The sequence below is a fragment of the Phocoena sinus genome, chromosome 8 (assembly GCF_008692025.1).
Source record: "Phocoena sinus isolate mPhoSin1 chromosome 8, mPhoSin1.pri, whole genome shotgun sequence".
Classification (NCBI taxonomy): Eukaryota; Metazoa; Chordata; class Mammalia; order Artiodactyla; family Phocoenidae; genus Phocoena; species Phocoena sinus.
In genome coordinates this window covers 97714361-97736248 of record NC_045770.1, presented here as the reverse complement: position 1 = coordinate 97736248, position 21888 = coordinate 97714361, and the positions used below count along the sequence as shown (strand labels likewise).

General features: G+C 40.6%; 1 protein-coding gene and 1 pseudogene across 3 annotated transcripts in view; one reads left to right on the top strand and one right to left on the bottom strand.

The window, feature by feature from the left end:
• Positions 1 to 859: 859 nt before the first annotated feature.
• NUP160 (nucleoporin 160) overlaps positions 860 to 21888 on the top strand; it is a 52519-nt gene continuing 31490 nt past the window's right edge. For 2 of the 3 annotated variants that reach the window (XR_004350935.1, XM_032638777.1), the window contains exons 1-16: positions 860 to 1000; positions 1255 to 1366; positions 2923 to 3133; positions 3746 to 3968; positions 5293 to 5371; positions 6260 to 6374; positions 7122 to 7280; positions 12599 to 12676; positions 12961 to 13058; positions 15240 to 15324; positions 17131 to 17199; positions 19190 to 19273; positions 19534 to 19704; positions 20469 to 20568; positions 20842 to 21007; positions 21703 to 21830. Coding sequence is in view for 2 of the 3 variants with exons in the window: in XM_032638777.1 (XP_032494668.1) it covers positions 901 to 1000; positions 1255 to 1366; positions 2923 to 3133; positions 3746 to 3968; positions 5293 to 5371; positions 6260 to 6374; positions 7122 to 7280; positions 12599 to 12676; positions 12961 to 13058; positions 15240 to 15324; positions 17131 to 17199; positions 19190 to 19273; positions 19534 to 19704; positions 20469 to 20568; positions 20842 to 21007; positions 21703 to 21830 (1978 nt within the window). In the remaining variant the exon portion in view is untranslated. The remainder of the gene's footprint in view (positions 1001 to 1254; positions 1367 to 2922; positions 3134 to 3745; positions 3969 to 5292; positions 5372 to 6259; positions 6375 to 7121; positions 7281 to 12598; positions 12677 to 12960; positions 13059 to 15239; positions 15325 to 17130; positions 17200 to 19189; positions 19274 to 19533; positions 19705 to 20468; positions 20569 to 20841; positions 21008 to 21702; positions 21831 to 21888) is intronic. The other variant, XM_032638778.1, reaches the window with a different exon arrangement.
• Positions 13074 to 13933, bottom strand: LOC116757359 (annotated as a pseudogene).

Sequence of the window (21888 nt, the reverse complement as noted above, 5' to 3'; positions counted from 1 at the left end):
GGATTAAAGATGTAGACATAGAGAATGGACTTGAGGACACCACGTGTGAGGGGGAAGCTGGGGCAAAGTGAGAGTAGCATCAACATATATACACTACCACATGTAAAACAGATGCCTAGTGGGAAGCAGCCGCATAGCACAGGGAGATCAGCTCGGTGCTTTGTGACCACCTAGAGGGGTGGGATAGGGAGGGTGAGAGGGAAAGGATACGCAAGAGGCAGGGGATATGGGGACACATGTATGCATATGGCTGATTCACTTTGGTGTGCAACAGAAACACAGTATCGTGAAGCAATTATACTCCGATAACGATCTATTAAAAAAAACACGAATACAGTCTCTTGAAAAACTTTCAACACAAAAGGCCCCTCTGCCCTTCACTCCCTCTCCTCACTGTCCCTACGGTCGCTTAAGAGCAAAGAAAAGGAGACAGGGTGGAGATTCACTGACTGACACAGCGACGCAGGGAGAGGTGACCGCAAGCTAGGAATCCAGCAGAGGGCGCCCATCTGCTGGGCCTCCCCGGACCTCGACCCTCGCGGGAGACTGGGCCCCGCTGCCCAGGCGGGCGTTTTTAAAATGGAAACAAGCCCGGCCCCGCCCCCTGCCCTGAGAACGCCGGGAAAATGGCGCCGCGCCTTGGGGCTTCCTAGCAGGCCACGCAAAGGTCCCCGCAGGTAGAGTCTGCAGGCTTCCCCTACCCGCTTCTCATCTGGATTCCTCCCTGCCCACCCTGTCTCCAACAAACTCGGTGGGAGCCTCACAACGCAGTGTCGGACACGCGCTTGACCTCTGCCGGCTTCTTCACGTGCCCGCATCTCCGCCCGCCCCGCCCCCGGAAGTGACGACATCCGCCGGGTCCTGCTGGTGTCCCGTCGGGCCTCGCGGTGGCGCTGAAAGATGGCGACGGCGGGAGCCGTGGAACGGAGCTTCGTGGAGCTCAGCGGAGCTGAGCGCGAAAGGCCGAGGCACTTTCGGGAGTTCACAGTTTGCGGCATTGGTACGGCGCGATCCGATCCTTCGCTTCTGGCTTCTCCCCTGGATCCCTAAATCTCTGACCTCCCGTTCATCCTTCTGAGCCCACATGCCTGTAGCCCCGGAATCAGAGCTTCTTTAGTGTCCTACTTCTGCGTCTTTTCTTCCCCTTCTTTTTGTATGGATTGTCAGTCCGTCACCCTCTGCTTTGTCAGCACCCTCAGTGCGTGTCTATTCCCAGAGAACCCCCTGTGCAGGCTGACCACTTTCATTTTGCAGGAACTGCAAATGTCGTGGCCGGAGCCGTGAAATACGGTGAGAGCGCGGGAGGCTTCTGTTATGTGGAAAGTGGCAAGTTGTTCTCCGTCACCAGAAACAGGTTCATTCATTGGTAAGTGCTGTGTTTGTCAAACCCCCTGGAAGGTCAGGTTGTTCGGCGGCTGAATTTTCGCGGCTGTTCTTAAGGTGTCATCCATTCTCCGAAGTGGTCATCGACAGGAAAAGAGAAAGACTGTTTTCTATTCATATGTGAATCAGTGGAAAATTAAGGAGACCCAGAGTTCTAGAAGAGGTACCCTCCCAGGCAGCACTAAAAGCAGAAGAAATGTAGCTTAGGGGTTAAAGTCCAAAAGACCAGTTTTAAACATGAACCCATTATGTTTTTATAGTGCTTTACAGCTTCCTTCATTCTACAAATATGTTTGAGCCTTTATAGTCAGGCACTGCTAGGTGTGCTGGGGGTGAAGTGAGGAACAAAAACAATCACCATTTTCATCATGCAAGATGTAACAGTGTAAGAATAGATGTGGACCCACCTTTCATGGGGCAGTTTTGAGAAGGGGGAAGACATTATATAGCTAATGACCACATTTATAAATACAAATTTTTCATACTTGCCTCAGAGGAAAAGTATAGGGGCTTTGAGGGGCTAATGGGAGTACCAAATATTATTGGTGGTGCTGGGAAGGCCTAAAGCAAGTCACATTTAAACTGAGATCTGAAGGATGAAAGGTTAGCCAGGCAAGGGGTTGAGGGAGAGAGCAGTTCAGCAAGTGGGATCACCGTGCACAAAATCCATGAGGTGGAAATAGAAAGAGGAGATTCAAGGGTGACCCCCAGATTTTTGGCTTGAACAACTAGAAGTTATAGAGATGTCATTAATGAGTTGGAAAAGTGCAGGTGAAGCAGGTGTTTTTGTTTCTTTGTCTTTCAGGTTTGCTGTGTCCTGGAATTCTGTTTTAGACAGGTTTAATTTGAGATCCCTGTTAGATATACAAGTAGAAGTGTTGAGGCAGTAGTCAGGAGGTCAGTGGAGAGTTTGGGCTGAATGAGATACAGATTTAGGAATTGTAGGCATTCAATGGCATTTAAAGCTGTTATATCAAAGGAGATCATCTAGAGAATGGATTCGGGTAGTGTGGTAGATGAGGTGATGGCAAGTTAGGGCATTCCCAGAATCGTGCTTTCTATGGTTCCAAAGCTACCACATGGCAGAGTTGTGCCTCAAGAAGAGTCTTCCCTGCATCCTAGTAGGAGGAAGCTATAGAAGGGGAAATACCCACATTTATAAGGTCACTGTAGTTTGACCCTGTAGTAACATATGTAGAGGCCACATTGCACTATAAGTAATGAGGGTGTGTGGTGTGAATTTTCATTATAGTGGAGTTTAATTGCTTTGAATATTGTTTTTAAAAAATGGACTATGAAGTTTGGAAATGCCTCCATTTAACAGAGAATCATATAATAAGATTTGGATTTTACACAGTGCTGTGTTTTGTAGACTATATAATGTGGTGGTTTGGAATGTCAAAATTGGTCTGAGTTTGTTTATCCAAAATTTTCAAATTGGGAGAGTTCACCTGGAAATTATTGCCATACATTTCAATGCAACAATCAGAAAGAAAAGCATAAACTTTTTTTTTAACAAATGTCTCTTCACTTTAATAGGAAGACCTCTGGAGATACATTGGAGCTGGTGGAAGAGTCACTGGACATAAATCTGTTAAATAATGCAGTTCGCCTCAAATTCCAAAATTGCATCCTCTTACCCGGAGGGGTTCATGTCTCTGAGACTCAGAATCATGTGATAATCTTGATATTAACCAATCAAACAGTGCACAGGTTACTTTTACCACACCCTTCCCGGATGTATAGGAGTGTAAGTTGGTTAAGTATAATATCCTTTAATTCCCAAAGTTACTCTGTCACAAATTTAGTAATAGAGCAATGTCCTTTGGAATTGAAGAATATTTGGATTCTTTGCTGGCCCTAACCAAGCATACTATCGTAGTTACTATTTAAAATGATCACACACATTTTAAGCTGCAAAAATAGTTTCATTAAAAAGAACAGCTTTGGGGACTTCCCTGGCAGTCCAGTGCTTAAGATTCCATGCTTCCACTTCAGGGGGCACGGGTTCCATCCCTGGTCTGGGAACTAAGATCCTGCATGCCATGTGGTGCAGCCAAAAAAAGAATAGCTTTCTGGGAATTCCCTGGTGGTCCAGTGGTTAGGACTCCACACTTCCATTGCCGAGGGTGCAGGTTCGATCCCTGGTTGGGGAACTAAGATCCCGCAAGCCCTGCAGCCCAGCCAAAAATAAAACTTAAAATAAATAATAGTGGAGAGCCATGATTTAAAAAAAAGAAAAAATAGCTTTCTTTTTAAGCTCAACAATTTTTTACTTTAAAAACTGATAGCGATTGGAAGGAACTGAGCAAAATCCAGTTTATTTTGGTTTAACAGATTTTTCTTTTTAATTACTCCACAGGAGTTGGTAATTGAAAGTCAGATGCAGTCAATATTCACTGACATTGGAAAAGTTGACTTCAGGGATCCTTGCAACTATCAGTTAATTCCAACAGTACCTGGACTCTCCCCTAATTCTACCACCTCGGCAGCCTGGCTTAGCAATGACGGGGAGGCTCTGTTTGCTGTACCATCTGCCTCTGGGGGAATCTTTGTTCTTAAACTACCTCCTCATGATGTACCTGGTAAGAACAGGAACTGAGCATGAATTTAATTTTAAACCAAGGAGTAAAACAGATGTTAGAAGTCCAAGGCCATCATCCAACGCAGGAATTGCTTCTGTACTACCCTAAGATGATCATTCATTATTGCTTGCATTATGACTCCCTAATGCTTTACTGTTTTTTTCCTAAGAGGGCGGCATTTTATATAGTGAACGAGGAACTGTCCAGCTTACTGGAGTATGGGAAAACAGATAACTGTAAGGTGACCTATTCTAAGGGCTTTAGTAGACATGAGTTGACTGGTTTTCTACCTTCACTTTGTGGTATTGTAACTAAAATAAGTTACCTGAAACAATGAAGCTCAGTGCTGATACCCTGCTCCAAGTCACCACTCCTCTTACCTGAATTATTGCATTTGCTTCCTAAATAGCTCACCAGATCTGTCCTTACCCCTCAGCAGAAACTTCTCAGGAAGACTGATACATTTTAAAACCCAGGGTGAGTCATGTCATTCCACTACTCAAAGCCCTCGGATCGGGGCTGTTCTTCATCTCACTCTGAATAAACCCAAAGTCCTTACTGCGACACCCCACTGCCTCTCTAATCTCATCGTCTCATTCTTTCCCCCTCCTCTGAACCGGCCACATGCCTTCTTGCAATTCTTTGAACATACCAGGTACACCTAGCTCAGGGCTTTGGCGGGGCTAGTCTCCCCAGCTACCAGTGTGGCTCATTCCCTCCACTCCTTTAGGTTCTTACTCAGTGTCACCTCAGTGAGTGACCTGACCACCTTTCTAAAATTGTAACACAATTTTAACACTAACACAATTGTACACATGCACCCCATCCCCGTTCACTATACCCTTTCTATGTTTTATTTTTCTCCACTCTTTACATTCTACTTAATTTGTTAACTGTCTCTGCTTCTCCCTTCCTGCCAATGGAATGTAAGTTCCATGAGGACAGGAGTGTTTTAATTTGTTCTATTTACTGCTGTATCTCTAGCATCTAGAACTGTGCCTAGCACATGAAAGGTACTCGGTGTTTCTTTTGGAAAGAATGAAGTGTCGCTTCTGAGCAGCAATATGGGTTACTGTTTGTAAATGGCAAAAATTTCCCCTAGGAATATAAAAATGCTGTTGTTATTGTTCCCATAATGATTCAAAATATTTTAGGTATGGCGTATGTGGAAAGGTACAGCCTAAGACTTCTTAGTATAGAAATGTAGAAGCCTGTCACCTGTTATAAATTCCTTGTTCATGGTTGCATCCTTCTTGCCTTTGGGTTTCACTAAGTATGATCAAGAGGTGCCTTGGATATCATTGGTCTATTTTTAATCTTGTAGGGATGGTGTCAGTTGTGGAGCTGAAACAGAGTTCAGTAATGCAACGATTGCTTATAGGCTGGATGCCAACAGTTATCAGGTGAGTGGTCTCTGGTCGGTAAATCATAGGGCCCAAGAACTTAATCTTTTGCCCTGGTCAACACCTGTTAGTACTTCCAGTCTGACTCCAAGGCAAATAAACATTATACTGGAAAGGAGAAGGGTCTACACAACGTTACATTCCATCTGAGAAGAGCTGCACTCCAGAGCCCACTTCATTTGGGACTTGACCCTTTGACAACAGAAACTGGCTTACTATACTTCTCACAATATCCATTTCAGTGCTCTGCCCAGACTTACCAAATCCAATTTTGTGTAATATTAGAAGTAGAAAGTTTGATGGTTAGAACAGTATTCCATTGATATCTAGAGCTTTTTAAAATTTATCAGAATAATGGATATAAATCAAATAGAAAATGTAGTTATCTTTTTTTTTAATTAATTTGTTTATTTTTGGCTGCGTTGGGTCTTCGTTGCCACACGCGGGCTTTCACTAGCTGCGGCGAGCGGGGGCTACTCTTCGTTGCAGTGCACGGGCTTCTTATTGCAGTGGCTTCTCTTATTGCAGAGCACACTTCTAGGCACGTGGGCTTCAGTAGTTGTGGCGTGTGGGCTCAGTAGTTGTGGCACGCAGGCTCTACAGTACAGGCTCAGTAGTTGTGGCACACAGGCTTAGTTGCTCCGTGGCACGTGGGATCTTCCCAGACCAGGGCTCAAACCCATGTCCCCTGCATTGGCAGGCGGATTCTTAACCACTGCACCACCAGGGAAGCCCAGAAAATGTAGTCATCTTATACCAGCCTAATAAACTCTTTTCCTTTTGTTAAGAGTGTGCATTTATAATTTTATTTTATCTCGTAAATTGCAAATTCTAACGATCAGGTAATTTGCAACAATAAAACTCTAAAACTTGGCCTTATGTTTTCAGAGGTGATCAGGGGCCTTCAGATCGTCCCCTGAGTCTTGCTGTTCATTGTGTCAAGAACGATGCCTTCATCTTTGCTCTATGTCAGGATCATAAACTACGAATGTGGTCTTATAAGGTAAATGCTACATTTATAGTTACTGCAAGTTAAAATAGGATTGCAAATTGAAGGGGAATTGAAATAAATCTTGCTTCTCATAATATGATCAGATCTCTTAGTTTAGAAATTATGGGGCATTTCCAGATTCAGACAGTGTCATTTAGCTTTATTTTTCATACATTTCTCCCCTAACTTTTTGTATTTTTATTTTGAAAATTATGAGTCCTACAGAAGGATTGAAGTGGTACAGAGTATACTCTTCACTTCGAAACAAATGTATTTTTATCTTTATTTATTTAATTTATTTATTTATTTATTTTTGTGGTATGCGGGCCTCTCACTGTTGTGGCCTCTCCCATTGCGGAGCACAGGCTCTGGACGCGCAGGCTCAGCAGCCACGGCTCACGGGCCCAGCTGCTCCGCGGCATGTGGGATTTTCCCGGACTGGGGCACGATCCCCTTTCCCCTGCATCGTCAGGCGGACTCTCAACCACTGCGCCACCAGGGAAGCCCAACAAATGTATTTTTAAAATGCAAGTTGGTAAAATAGTTTTTGACATTTGTAAACAAAACAGCTGATGATTTTATCTATCAGACTAAAGAGATATTTTCATCTCAGCCCTTTAAAAAAAAACCCTTAGGGCCCTTCAGACAAATTAGATACAGTGCTAGATGTAATGAATGTGCATTCTTTAAAAAGGGAAGGAGTTTGTTTTTCTTCCTGAATATTCTTTAATACTACTTACTAAATGTTTTCTTGGGCAGGAGCAAATGTGCCTGATGGTAGCTGACATGCTAGAGTATGTCCCTGTGAATAAAGATCTTCGGCTCACTGCTGGGACTGGACACAAATTACGATTTGCCTATTCCCCTACCCTGGGAGTCTGCCTAGGGATATACATGCATGCACCAAAGCGAGGACAGGTATGAAACAAATAAGACACGTATCAAGTTATTCTGTATATACTGATATGGGGAAGTAGCTATAGACTCATTGAGTCTATTTAAGCTTTTCACACCAACCTAGATGTATCTTGTGTTGTTTCCACAGAGATGGTAGGTTTTGTGCTAATATGTGAATTAAAAGATCTTGAAGGAAAAGTCAGGATGAAAGGGAGTAGAGAGTTTAAAGGAATATGGAAGGAAAAGTTAACCAAAACTAAGCAAGAAAGAGCCAATTTGAAAGTCTGGGTGAAAAAATGGAGTTGTGAAAGGGATGTAGGTGTTATTAAGAGGTACAGGGGAAGTTAATTTTTAGAAGTACTTTTGCTCATCATCTAATGGCTAGCTGTTGTATGTCAGTGAGGTATTTAGGGTACAATACAATAGTATAATCACGTAATAAACAGCCACGGGAATTCCCTGGCATCCCAGTGGTTAAGCCTCTGAGCATCCAATGCCAGGGGCCTGGGTTCAAAGGGGAACTAAGGTCCCGCAAGCTGCGTGGCCAAATAAATAAATAAACAGCCGCTTGTTGGGTATTGTGTGTTTGGCATGTTGCCAGGCCCTTCATGTACATTAATAGCAAACGCTTGGACTGTGCTTATTACTCACACACTACACATATCATCTATTTAATCCTAATAACATTCCAGTGAGGCAAGGTTTGTCCTCACTCTGCCGGAGCCCTGATTCCCCATGCTGGGTGCTGCTCTGCTTGGTGCCCTCCTCACTCCTATTGGGCTCTGATATCCCACTCCAGGTTGCCCTTCCACATGGATGCCCTCCTCACCCTACTTGGGCCCTGACACTCTGTACTAGTCCACCCCCCCCCCCCCCATGCAGTGGACACCCTTCTCACCTACTTGGGCTCTAGTCCCCAGTGCAGGCTGCCACTCTCTGTGGACACTCCTCACCCTGCTTGTTTTCACCCTGCCCCAGACCTTCCATATATGTGGACACCCTCTCACCCTACTCATACGCCTCACCCTAAGCCAGGCTACTCCCAAATATGAAAACTCTTCTACATTCTTGGGTTCTTGGTTCATTCTGCAATCCCCTCCTTGGGCTCATAATTTGTTAGAATGACCCACATAACTCAGGGAAACACTCACTTACATTTACTAGTTTATTGGGTGATAAATGATGAAGAGGTATGTAGGGCAAGGTCCAGAAGGGTCTCATGGTATTGAGGTGCACCACCCTCCCAACACATGGATGTGTTCACCAACCTGGAAGCTCTCCAAATCCCATACCTTAAGAATTTTTAAGGAGGCTTCATCACATAGGCATGATGGGTTACTAATTCAATTGCTAGCCTTTCTTCACTTTCCAGAGGATGGGAGTTAGGGCTGAAAGTTTCAAGCTTTTAATTAGACTTGGTCTTTCTGGTGACTAGCTCCCATCCTGAAGCTATCCAGGAGTCACCTCATTAGAACAAAAAGTGTTCCCATAACCCAGGATATTCCAAGGAATTTAGGAGCTCTGTGTCGGGAACCAGGGTCCAAGATCAAATATTAGAACAAAAATGCTCCTAGCACCTCTATCACTCAGGAGATTGCAGGAGTTTTAGGAGCTCAGTGTCAGGAGGCAGAACCAGAGACCAATATATATATTTATCATTACTTCACCGATTCTGATAGAGGTTTGTTGACTCTGTAGATCATATTGGAAAGAATTGCCATCTTGGCAATATTAAGGCTTTTGGTTCATGAATATGGTATGCTTTTCCATTTATTTAGATTGTATTTAACTTTTTTAGCAATGTTTTATAATTTTCATAGTATTAAGTTTTGCAGGATTTCTTTAATCAGTTTATTTGTATATATTTTATTCCTTTTGATACTGTTGTAAATGAAATTATCTTCTTAATTTCATTTCAGATTGCTCATTGCAGGTTTATAGAAATACAATTCATCTTTTTTATATCAACCTTGTATCCTGTAACCCTACTGAACTCTTATTAGTTTTAGTAGTGTTATAATGGAATTTTTGGGACTTTCTATTTACAGGACAATATCATCTGCAAATAAAGATAGTTTTACTGCTTCCTTTCCGATCTGGGTGCCCTTTTGTTTTGTTTTTTCCCTTAAATTGCCTTGGATAGATCCTCCAGTACAATGTTGAATAGAAGTGACAAGAGTTGTCTTATTCCTGATTTAAGAGAGAAAGTTTTTAGTCTTTCACCATTGAGTGTGATATTATCTGAGTTTCTCATAATGCCCTTTATCGTGTTGAGGAAGTTACTTTCTATTCCTAGCTTGTTGAGTGTTTTATTAATGAAAGAGTATTCAGTTTGGTACCACGGCCTTGATTCACATTGACACCAATAATTTTACCTACCGTTGCTTTTGCATTATCAGTGCAAATATTAACACAGTGAAAAGGGCAAATGATGTAGTGTTATTATGAAAAGTGTTTTGACCTCACTAATCCCCTGAAACAGTCTTAGGGACCTCTAGGAATCGGACCTCTAGGAATCTATGGACCATATTTTGAGAACCACTGCTCTAAACATTAGTCTGAGATTGAATATGCTATTTTAGGAGTGGTATCAAACTGAGCTGAGCTATTACCTCCTTTGGTTTGAGCATTATGGTTCTATTAATGAAGCCTAAAATCAGATACACTTTTAGCAGCCATGTAACACTGTTGTGCCTATTCAGAGTATAATGAAGTTGAGGTCATTTTTTTTCCTTCTTTTTTTGAACAAAAACTGCTCTTCAGCATGTTTTTTTCTCCCTAATCTACACATTTGAAGGTTTTATTTTTAATCTCTGTAATATTTTACACTCATTCCAATTTTTTTTTATTAAATTTATTTATTTATTTATCTTTGGCTGTGTTGGGCCTTCGTTGCTGTGCACAGGCTTTCTCTAGTTGTGGTGAGCGGGGCTACTCTTCGTTGTGGTACGTGGGCTTCTCATTGTGGTGACTTCTCTTGTTGAGGAGCACGGGCTCTAGGTTCGCGGGCTTCAGTAGTTGTGGCTCACGGGCTCTAGAACGCAGGCTCAGTAGCTATGGTGCACGGGCTTAGTTGCTCCGTGGTATGTGGGATCTTCTGGGACCAGGACTTGAACCCATGTCCCTTGCATCAGCAGGCGGATTCTTAACCACTGCGCCACCAGGCAAGCCCTACACCCATTCCTGTTAATTTCATTTGTTTCTTCTTGGTTTTCTTTTCGTTCTTTGGTTTCTAATTATGTTAATAAGTGCATTAATTTAATCATTTCCAGCATCATGTTCTCAGTGTTATAAATATGCCGTCTGTATTTCCATCTAGGACACTAATAAAAATCTCAAACAGAAGTCCTGTAGACCTGTGGTGTGGTCTGTGGAATGGTCCTGGGCCACAAATTATTTGTTACTGGATTGCAGTAAGATAGATAAAATCAGAAAGTGAGAGAATGCATTAGAAGCTTTTATAGTGACATTGCCACAGACATTCAAGGTTTCTGTATTTCATAAAAGTATCAGTCTGGAACAGATTAGAAATTAAAGGAAAAAAAACCACTGTTCCTTTCCACAGGTAGTTTGAGAAGCACTGCACTAGGCCAGCATTTTTCCAACTTTTTGGCTAGAATCTACAATATTTTGCATTGCTACATAGTATATACATATGTGGTGATGATGGGCATGTAACAGAAAATAGTTTTCATGAAACATGTTTACCTTTACCATGAGTGATGAACTGATAAACTCTGATACTTTGTTTCTTTTTCTTTTTTCTTTTTTTTTTTTAATGCTGGTTGAGACCTCCTAAATTTGATTCATGTCCCACTAATGGGTTGAAATATGCAGCTTGTAAGTACAGCTCTAGGCTAGAATGAATATGAGCATTACATATATTTCTCATATTTCATACACTCCTATTTTTCTCTCTAAAGGACTCTCACTGTATATTTTTCTTTTAGTACTTCCTTGTGAACAGTTGCTTGTGTTATAAGGATAGAATCTTCATCACTCTTATCAGTTTATAATACACTTTCTTTATCAAAAAATTATTTAAAATATTGTCCATCAAATATTATTTTTGAGTTTGACATTTTTTGTTTCAGCAACAGAGTTAAATACTAAACATGAATTATTTTATAGGGTTTTATTTTTAGTGAAGATTGACTAGAGTTGATTTGTATTGTGTGTATGTTTTAAATTATTTTTGGTACTTTGGTAAAAATATAAACTTACAAATAGATTTCTCACCATAGTGAGATACCACCTCATACCCAAAAGGATAGCTACTATGGGGGAAAAAAACAGAAATACCAAGTGTTGGAGAGGATGTGGAGACATTGGAACCCTGTGCATTACTGGTGGGAATATAAAATGCTGCAGCCACTATGGGAAACAACATGGCAGTTCCCAAAAAAATTAGTCATAGAATTTCCATAGGGTCAAGCAATTCCACTTCTGGGTGTATACCCAAAAGAATTAAAGTAGGGTATTTAAGAGATATTTGTACACCCATGTTCATAGCAACAATATTCCCAATAGCCAAAAAAGTGGAAGCAACCTAAGTCTTCATCGATGAAAGAATGGATAAATAAGACATGGTATATACATAAAATGGAATATTATTCAACTTTTAAAAGGAGGGAAGTTCTGGGACTTCCCTGGTGGTCCAGTGGTTAAGACACTGCACTTCCAATGCAGGAGGTGCAGGTTCAATCCCTGGTCGGGGAACTAAGATCCTACATCCCACATGCCATGCGGCCGAAAAAAGAAAGGAAGGAAGGAAATTCTTTTTTTTTTTTTTTTTTAACATCTTTTTTGGGGTATAATTGCTTTACAATGGTGTGTTAGTTTCTGCTTTATAACAAAGTGAATCAGTTATACATATACATATGTTCCCATATCTCTTCCCTCTTGCGTCTCCCTCCCTCCCACAGGAAGGAAATTCTGACACGTGCTGCAACATGGATGATACTTGAGGATGTTATGCTAAGTAAAAATACAGTCCCAAAAAGACAAATGCTGTTAAGATTCCATTATGTAGCAGTCAAGGTCATAGTAGAATGCTGGTTGCCAGGGGCTGTGGGGAGGGGGAATGGGGAGTTATTTAATGAGTACAGGGTTTCTGTTCTGAAAAAATGAAAAACAGTTTTGGAGTTCAGTTGCACAACAATGTGAATATACTTAATACTACTAATCTGTACACTTAAAAATAGTTAAGATGGTAAAGTCTACATGTATTTTACCATACTTTTTAAAAAAAATTAGCTTCCGAATGCTGGTAAGTCTTGCATAGAAGCATAGCATGTTGGTTGTTTCAAGTACTGAATTATCAACTTGTGTTTTAACAGTTCTGCATTTTCCAGTTGGTAAGCGTTGAGAATAACCGCTACAGCATAGATCACATTTCCTCACTATTCACTTCTCAGGTAGGTTGAGTCATCCTTTGCATATCAGAGAAGTACAGGAAAGAAACATTGGCTAACTTGACTATGTTGTAATGGGATTGAAATCTTAAAATGGAATATTTAATGAAACTTCATGCAAAAAAATTTCATTTGGATTTTACCAAGTTCACGTGGTACTGTCTTTTGTTTTCATGCTTTTACCTCTCCTACTAATACAAGTTTAAGTCACCATAACTTAGTACCTTTTCTTTCTTGTTTTAACAAGAGTTTTTGTTTATTTGTTTCCCCCCTACATTTCCTTCTAGGAGACACTGATTGACTTTGCCTTAACCTCTACGGATATCTGGGTCTTGTGGCATGATGCTGAGAACCAAACAGTTGTGAAATATATCAACTTTGAACAGTACGGGTCCCTCACCTCTGTCATCCTACCTTACCCCAAGCAAATTCATACTTAGAAAAGAAGGAGAGCTTTTTATGTAGAACAAAAGTCAAATGTTCGCATTTAAAGGATTCAGACCCGGGTTTGCCTATTTTCTGACATACCTTCTTTTTTATTTTTTGTTATTTCCTACCTTATGATTTTAGGACAAAATAAGTATTCTTAGAGTTGGAATGAGGTGAAGAAAATACCATCTTTTTGGGGAGAGATAGCACATAACCAGAATACTTCTTTTTTTATTTAAAACAAGCTCTGGCTGGTTTTATTAAAGAAAAGTTATGCATGATTTACTTTTCAGCAGTCTGTTCTGGCATGCTTCTAATGATATCAGAATCACCTGGATCAGTGATAGCCAGTGTGCATACTCTGTAGTATTTTCCACACATTGTGCCCAGTTCAGTATTATTGCCACTGTAGTGATGGATACATGGCATAATACTCTATTTCAGATTTCCCCAAGGCTGGGCAGTTGTTGGCAAGAATGACCAGTTTCACTTTGCCTTGTCTGATCATTTTCTAAGTTTCTTGTACCCGATCACATACTTTCCACTTTTCATAACAAGTTGGAGCCTAGAGTTGATCGACTCCAGTGACTTTTCTGTCTTCCTTGCGGGCACCATCTTCCTGCCTGAGGTGCAGGACACCCCCAACCAAGAGCAGCTGCCAAGATGGCCAGGGAGCGAGAAAGGCCCCAAATGCTTCTAATCTGTGCATATTCTTTGTTTCTGCGCAAAGACTATTTCTGATACCCACAACTTCCAAAAGACACTGCAGCCCCTTTGGGGTCTCAGTTTCCTCATGAGATGAGAAGTAGATTGGACAAATACAGTGCCTCTCAAACTTTTTTTTAAAGCAGGAATCCCTTTTTTTTTTTCAAAAGATAATGAACTCCAGGGCTTCCCTGGTGGCTCAGTGGTTGAGAGTCCGCCTGCCGATGCAGGGGACACGGGTTTGTGCCCCAGTCTGGGAAGATCCCACATGCCGCGGAGCGGCTGGGCCCGTGAACCATGGCCGCTGAGCCTGTGCGTACGGAGCCTGTGCTCCGCAACGGGAGAGGCCACAACAGTTAGAGGCCCGCATACCACACACACAAAAAAAGATAATGAACTCCAATATATAACAAAACCAGTATTTTATGAATATAAAATTATAACACAATTTAACATGTTGATAACTAATATTAGATATATTTGGAATATCTGATATTTTTAATGTACATGATATTCATTTTAACATTTTCAATAGTTACAAAATACATTTAAAAACAAATTTTGAATCAAACACTTGTGTAGTCCCTGAAATACCTGTGGAGGATTCCCTAGAACATAGTTTGACGTCTCTGGAACTGCAGTTGACCCTCAAACAACATGGATTTGAACTGTGGGGGGTCCGCTTAATACACGGATTGTTTTCAGTAGTAAATACTGCAGTACTGTTTGATCTGCAGTTGCTTGAATAAGTTATACATGGAGTTTTGACTGCACAGAGGGTCGACACCTGTAACCCCCCATGTCGTTCGAGTCAGCTGTAAACTAATTGAGCTCAAGTGGGTCTCTCATGACCCTATATTCTAGAATAGGATTCTAGGAGTGGTTGCCCCCAGATTGACCCTGAACCACACCTCAGAAGATTGAGAGTACTCCTTATAGATGGCATTCAAGCAAAGAATCTGCGGTCAGGTGAGAGTTTGAATCCTGGTTGTACAACTTACTAGCTGTGAGATACCCTAGACCTCACTTTTTTTTTTTTTTTTTTTTTAGACCTCACTTTTGACATCTTAAAAATGAGGGCAGTGTATCCTTCAGAGAGTTATCGTAAGGTATACATGAATAGTATCTAGAATTGCACCTAGTATAATGTGCAGCATATGGTAAATGCAGAATGAAAGTTGGCTGTTTGTAGATTTGTGTTTAGAGTTTTAATTTCAGGAAGGTGCCTATTAGAACAAGTAAGAGCACTTCTATAGTCCAGACTCTGCTATGAAGATGTTTCTTTTTTTGGAAACTTTTTTAATAGAATTGATCAAGCAGTAGTTGCAGAGGTTCAGTGATGGGACGCTCCCTGCCCAAATACTGCCAACAACATAAGCTTCAATTTTATTCATCATCTTTATGTAGACTGATGGGCTTTTTCTCTCTGTAGTAATGTTACAGGTCAGTGGAATCCAGTTTTTATGCAGCCTCTGCCAGAGGAAGAAATCATTATCAGAGATGATCAAGACCCCAGAGTAAGCAATGCTAAAGTCTTTTGTAAGGAGATGATTTACCCTGATCATTAGTTTGAGAAGAACCAGTTGTATTAGCAGAACTCTCAGCTGTAGATGAAAGAAACCCACCTCAAACTGACTTAAGCTGAATGTATTGGCTTGTGCTGCTGGGAAGTTCAGAGTTACCTGGTTTCAGCCATGGCTGAAACAATGCCTTCAGGGCTTGATCTCTCCTTTGTCTCAATTCTGCTTTCCTCCTTGTTGGGTTTATTGTCCGGCAGGCTTTCTGAGCAAGCTTGCCTTCTGTGAACTTAGCAACCCCAGGGGAAAGAGCACTTCTGTTCCAGGCCCTGGAGTTGACACTGGCCTGGCTTTAGTCACGTGCTAATTCCTGGCATAGTCACTCTGATCAGAAGGAATAGAATATTCTGGCTTGGCATGAGAAACATGTCCAGCATGGGCCTTGCTATTGTGGAGGGTGAAGTCAGTTGGGTATGGGTACGGGAGGAATGGTTCTTCAGAGAAAGGTAAGGAATTTGTTAGTAAAAGAAGGGGAAATGGATTCTAGGCAGGCACAGACAGTAGGTGTCCACTATACTAACCATGTGAATATATGCATAAAAACTAGACATAAGAGGTATAAGCTATGACGAACATAACTTTAAAAGGTAATGCAGGGCTTCCCTGGTGGCGCAGCGGTTGAGAGTCCGCCTGCCGATGCAGGGGACACGGGTTCGTGCCCTGGTGCGGGAAGATCCCACATGCTGCGGAGCGGCTGGGCCCGTGAGCCATGGCCGCTGAGCCTGCGCGTCCGGAGCCTGTGCTCCGCAACGAGAGAAGCCACAACAGTGAGAGCCCCGCATACCACAAAAAAACAAACAAACAAACAAAAAGGTAATGCAGTAGCAAAACAGGCCAATTTCCCTGTTTTTCGAGGACGTCCTCAAGATAAGTGGAAGAAGAACTTTCAGTTGATGCATTAATATTAAAATGAGATAAAGATCATGGGCTCTGGGTCTGAAACAATGACCCTTTGTAGGATTGGAAAGCCCATTTTGAATATCTGAAATTGAATATTGCAAAATTTTTAATCCCAAGAGTTTATTGGCACTTAACTTTTGTCTAAAAGCCAAAATCACATGCTAATTATTAAAATTCTTGTTTTTCTCCGTTTTGGTCATTTTATAAATATCTCCTAGAACCTCAGTAGAAGGAAGGAAACTTGAATGAAGGTCAGCCAGGTTTGCTACTTATTGCCAAATCTGGTTTATAAAATTTGGTCAAAATGAGACCATAGGCAGTATGAGACTTTCCATTTTGTTCTCCCTACTTCATTTCCCTACTTGTGAAAGCTTACTGCAGTTTTTTTTGTTTGTTTTTTACATATAATACCTATCATTATCAATTCCTTTTCTTTTATATGTAAACCATAAAATGAGTTCTTTTGTGGATGGTGTAGAAACCACCTTAGTTTAATTATTCTCTTAACCAGCGTTTGTCACTAATAAACTAGATACAACTCTTGCATTTAAGATTGGCATTTGACAAGCTGTGTTTTCCAGTGGAACCCATTGAAGTGCACCATGAGGAACACAGCATTCTCAGTGTAGTGCACCTAGTTGACTCACAGACACTGCAGGCTTCACAGTGTGAAAATACATGACTGCTCTGCCACTTGTTACTGCTCAAATGCTGAAGGGCAGTATTTCCACATTCATGTAATAGGAATGCAGCCTTTGGTTTTAATGTGTTGAATTGTTCATTCAGATTTTTCCAAATTTTATCTTTTTTAGAATGATACTAATTCTTGTTTCAATGTTCTAACAGGAGATGTATTTGCAGAGTCTTTTTACACCAGGGCGATTCGTTAATGCAGCTTTATGTAAAGCTTTACAGGTCAGTGAGAAAATATTTAGTGTTCATTTAAGACTCTCTTATTTTTTTACTAATATTATATAATTAATGATTACTGTTAATTTTGTTGTTTTGCATATACTAATACCGTAGTTTTGCAGTTGTGTATACATGTGTTTGTAAATGCTACTGTAATTTTTTTAAATGTTCTTTCCATAAAAATGGCAAGAGTCCAGGCGGGGAGATAGGATTAAGGGCACTTTCCCAATGACTAGTGAAGCATGCCAGTAGTAAAAAGAGAAACTTGTACCTACACTATTGTAAAAAGATATACCATACTACACTGCGTATACTCTCTATGCTTGAAAGGAGTTTTCTTGGGTAGGTTTGATGGCTTTGTTAGTACAGTGAAGGTCTGACTTGGTTCAGGTTCAAGATAATAAGCTTCAAAGTTACATGGTTTAAGAGATGTTTAACCTTTTCCAAAAGAATTCTTTACTTTAAAGTCACTTAGGCTTCCTTAAATTGCTACTTAGCTTCATGAATTTAAAATAGAATAATCACTTATAGAATTGACAAGTTACTTAGGATCTCCTGATCTGACCTCCCACACAAAGCAGAAATACCTTCTGAGGCTTCTCTGACAGACAACTATTCAGCTTCTAGTTGTGTCTGCCTCCAGTGACAAGTCTCTCACCAGCTCTTTTGTGACTTACTGTTCAAAACTGTGCCACTTAAAAGTTCAACCCTGGGAATTCCCTGGCAGTCCTGTGGTTAGGACTCGGTGCTTTCACTGCCCGGGCCCAAGTTCAGTCCCTGGTCGGGGAACTAAGATCCCACAAGCCGTGCAGTACGGCCCCAAAAAAAGTTCATCCCAGTATTGGATCAAATTTAACCCCCCATCATTTAGGTAGCATATTTCTTTGGGAACTTCATAGAACATGTCTCTTCTATAAAGCAACCCTTCAAATATTTTAAGAATCCTTCCATGTTATCTTTCTGCAGGGTAAAAATATACCCAGTTCCTTAACTTTCTTTCAGGTGATCTGGTTTCCAGATCCTTGACTTTTCTTCTAGGTACATTCTTAAATATCTGGCTATTCTATGTTTTCTGTTTTCCCTCTAATAAAGCTCCAAGATGACATGGTCACTTTCTTCTAAGGTATTATTTCTTTCATCTCATCAGCCCTTCTTATTAACAGTAATCACATGTATGATTTCTCATGGTATCTCTTGCACACGGAGATATTGAATAATCAGTAAGGCATTGCTCACAAGCTTTGCCTTAGGAGAATTATTCCCATTAGAGTGACCTACCCCACCACTACTCTAGCTCACCTTTGTGCCAGTCAGGATGTATATGTTTGGCATCATCTTATATCTTCCTCCAGCTAAGCAATAGCCATTATGTTTCCTTTTGCTTTTTGTAATGATCCAGATGTACCCAATTATAATTCTTACAGATTCATGAGCTTCTATAGTTTATTCTGGACTATAGAAACTATTTCCAAGTTGCTGTGATTTCACAATTAGAAGTTATTTGCATACGACTTCCCTGGTGGCGCAGTGGGTAAGAATCCGCCTGCCAATGCAGGGGACACGGGTTCAAGCCCTGGTCCGGGAAGACCCCACATGCTGCGGAGCAACTAAGCCCGTGTGCCACAACTACTGAGCCTGTGCTCTAGAGCCCGCAAACCACACTACTGAAGCCCATGTGCCTAGAGCCCATGCTCCACAACAGGAGAAGCTACCACAATGAGAAGCCCGAGCACCCCAAAAAAGAGTAGCCCCGCTCACCACAACCAGAGAAAGCCCACGGGCAACAACAAGGACCCAACGCAGCCAATCAATCAATCAGTTTATAAAAAGAAATTATTTGTGCAATGTTAAGAGTAAATGTGTGTTTCAGGCATGTCCAGTCTCTATTGTATAGTATATTACCTCAGTATCTTCTGACCTGGAGTATTTTTCATTCAGTTTTTAGTATTATGTGATACTCTAAAGTGTCTCTTTGTGTCTGTTTTATTTTTAGATTTTCTGTCGAGGAACTGACAGGAATTTAGATCTCTCCTGGAATGAACTAAAGAAAGAAGTTACTTTAGCTGTTGAAAGTGAGGTGAGGTTTGGGTAAAGAAAGAATGATAATTTCTTTCATCTCCCTATGGAAAAGATTGGTACTGAGAAATTGTTCAAATTGTTCCTTGGACCTTGTTAGTAAGAACTATAAATGTCTAAACTTTTTAATTAGTCTATGGCATGTAATGCATAAGGGATATTCATTTGCCTATAGCTGAGTAAAATGATATTAAACAATTATGTTTTGGGGGGAGAAAGATCCCAAATGGTATCAAGAGTTTTTTTTTTTTCCGTTGCCAGCTCCAAGGAAGTGTAACAGAGTATGAATTTTCCCAGGAAGAGTTCCGAAATTTACAACAGGAATTTTGGTGCAAGTTCTATGCCTGCTGTCTTCAGTATCAAGAAGCCCTTTCTCATCCTCTTGCCCTACATGTGAATCCACACACAAACATGGTGTGCCTGCTGAAAAAAGTAAGAGCAGAAACATAACAGAAGAACTCCTTTAGACTGTTCAGTGGGTCTTTCAGAATGTAGTGTCTATTGTATATTGTAGTTAGCTTTTAGGATTTTGGTGGGTTTTTTGTTGGACGGGGGTCCTAAAATTATAGTTCATTTTTGTTTAAATATTCTTCTGCATTATTTATACTTTTTTGCATCTTGTTTTGTATTGAAGTGATTTCTAATTTGAAAGTTACAAGAGTAATACAGAGAACTTCTGTATATTCTTCAACCAGATTCACTGTTCCTTAACTTCCATTGCTTTTTTCTTTCTATAGATATGTCTTTTTCTTCCTGAGCCACTTGAGAGTTAGTTATAAACATCATTCCCCTTAATCCTTACACATTTTAGCATGTATCTTAAGCACAAGGGTACTCTTTTATTACCACAGCACAATTTAAAGATCAGGCAGTTTGATATTGATATATTATACAGTTTATATTCAGATTTTACCAGTTGTGCTTACAATTTTTATTCTTGATCTGGGATCCAATCCAAGATCTTGCATTTATTTAGTTGTCAGGTTTCTTTAGCTTAATCTCCAGCTGTTGTCAGCCTTTCTTTGTCTTTCATGACAATGACATTTTTTTGAAGACTACGCCTGTTGTTCGGTAGAGTGTCCCTTAATTTGGATTTGTCTGGGGTTAGCTCATGATAAGATTCAGGTCTCAAATATTTTTTATCTTTTTAAACATTCACTGAAAAAAAAGTGTAACTGGAAGATTTGTATTTCCAGGGGTACCTGTCTTTCCTTGTGCCTTCCTCCTTTGTGGATCATTTATATCTCCTACCTGATGAGAATCTTTTGACAGAGGATGAGACAATCATATCTGATGGTAATAGTAATTGTCATGTCCGTATTTAAGCCCTTTCCGCCATGAACCCTATGCTTTCTTTCAAATGAATGCAGAAAACATTGATTTCCACTGTGGTCTTTCCTGGCCAGTTTACCACACTGTAGATATTTTAGGAGAAACTGAAGAGGGCTAAACATTAAGACCTCAGATAGATACCTGGCATTTAATTATTAATATTTTAATTTAATATAATATTAGCTAGCCGCTCTTCATTGGCTTGAGACATGAATGTCAACTTTCTCTTACTTATAGATGTGGATGTTGCTCGGGATGTCGTATGTCTCATAAAATGCCTTCGGCTGATTGGAGAGTCAGTAACTATGGATATGTCAGTAATGATGGAAATGAGTTGTTACAACCTACAGTCTCCAGAAAAGGCTGCAGAACAGATTCTGGAAGATTTGATCGCTATTGATGTGTAAGGAGAATTTAGGGTAAAGTCCATTTCCTAATGGAAATTTAGCAATTCTCAGTGCCAAAATCAGGTGTTTTTTTTGGTTTGTTTTTTGTTTTGTGGTACGCGGGCCTCTCACTGTTGTGGCCTCTCCCGTTGCGGAGCACAGGCTCCAGACGCGCAGGCTCAGTGGCCATGGCTCACGGGCCTAGCCGCTCCGCGGCATGTGGGATCTTCCCAGACTGGGGCACGAACCGTGTCCCCTGCATTGGCAGGCGGACTCTGAACCACTGCGCCACTAGGGAAGCCCCCCAAATCAGGTTTTTAATGTACACTCAAGTGTGTACAAAGTAGAGGTTTAAAGTTAAAGTGAGTTGCCATGATTCTCAGTAGATATTTCAGCTTTTAAACAGAAAATCTAATACATGAATTCAGGTTTGGAAACAGACTCATGAATTATGGTCTGGCTATTAACTGAGCTATAAATTCTAAAATGTAAAAGTATTTTTCTCACATTCATTTTGTCTGTCATTTCCAAAAAAAAAATGAGGGAAAAATTTCTACATGGAGTAAAAGTATCTTGTACACCAGAGTGATTATCTCTACTCCTTTATTATATGGCTGGTTTTCCTGTTTCATAGAGCATTTAGCTTATACAGCATATAGAGTCTATCTCATATATTCTCGGTAGTAATAGGAGTTTTCTAATTTCCTTATAGAGACAGTGTGATGGAGGATATTTGTAGTAAACTGCAAGAGATTAGGAACCCAACCCATGCCATTGGACTTCTTATACGGGAAATGGATTATGAAACAGAAGTGGAAATGGAAAAGGGATTCGATCCAGGTAAATGACAGAACAACAAATGTACCTCTCTGATTTAGAGAAAACAGTGATACATTTA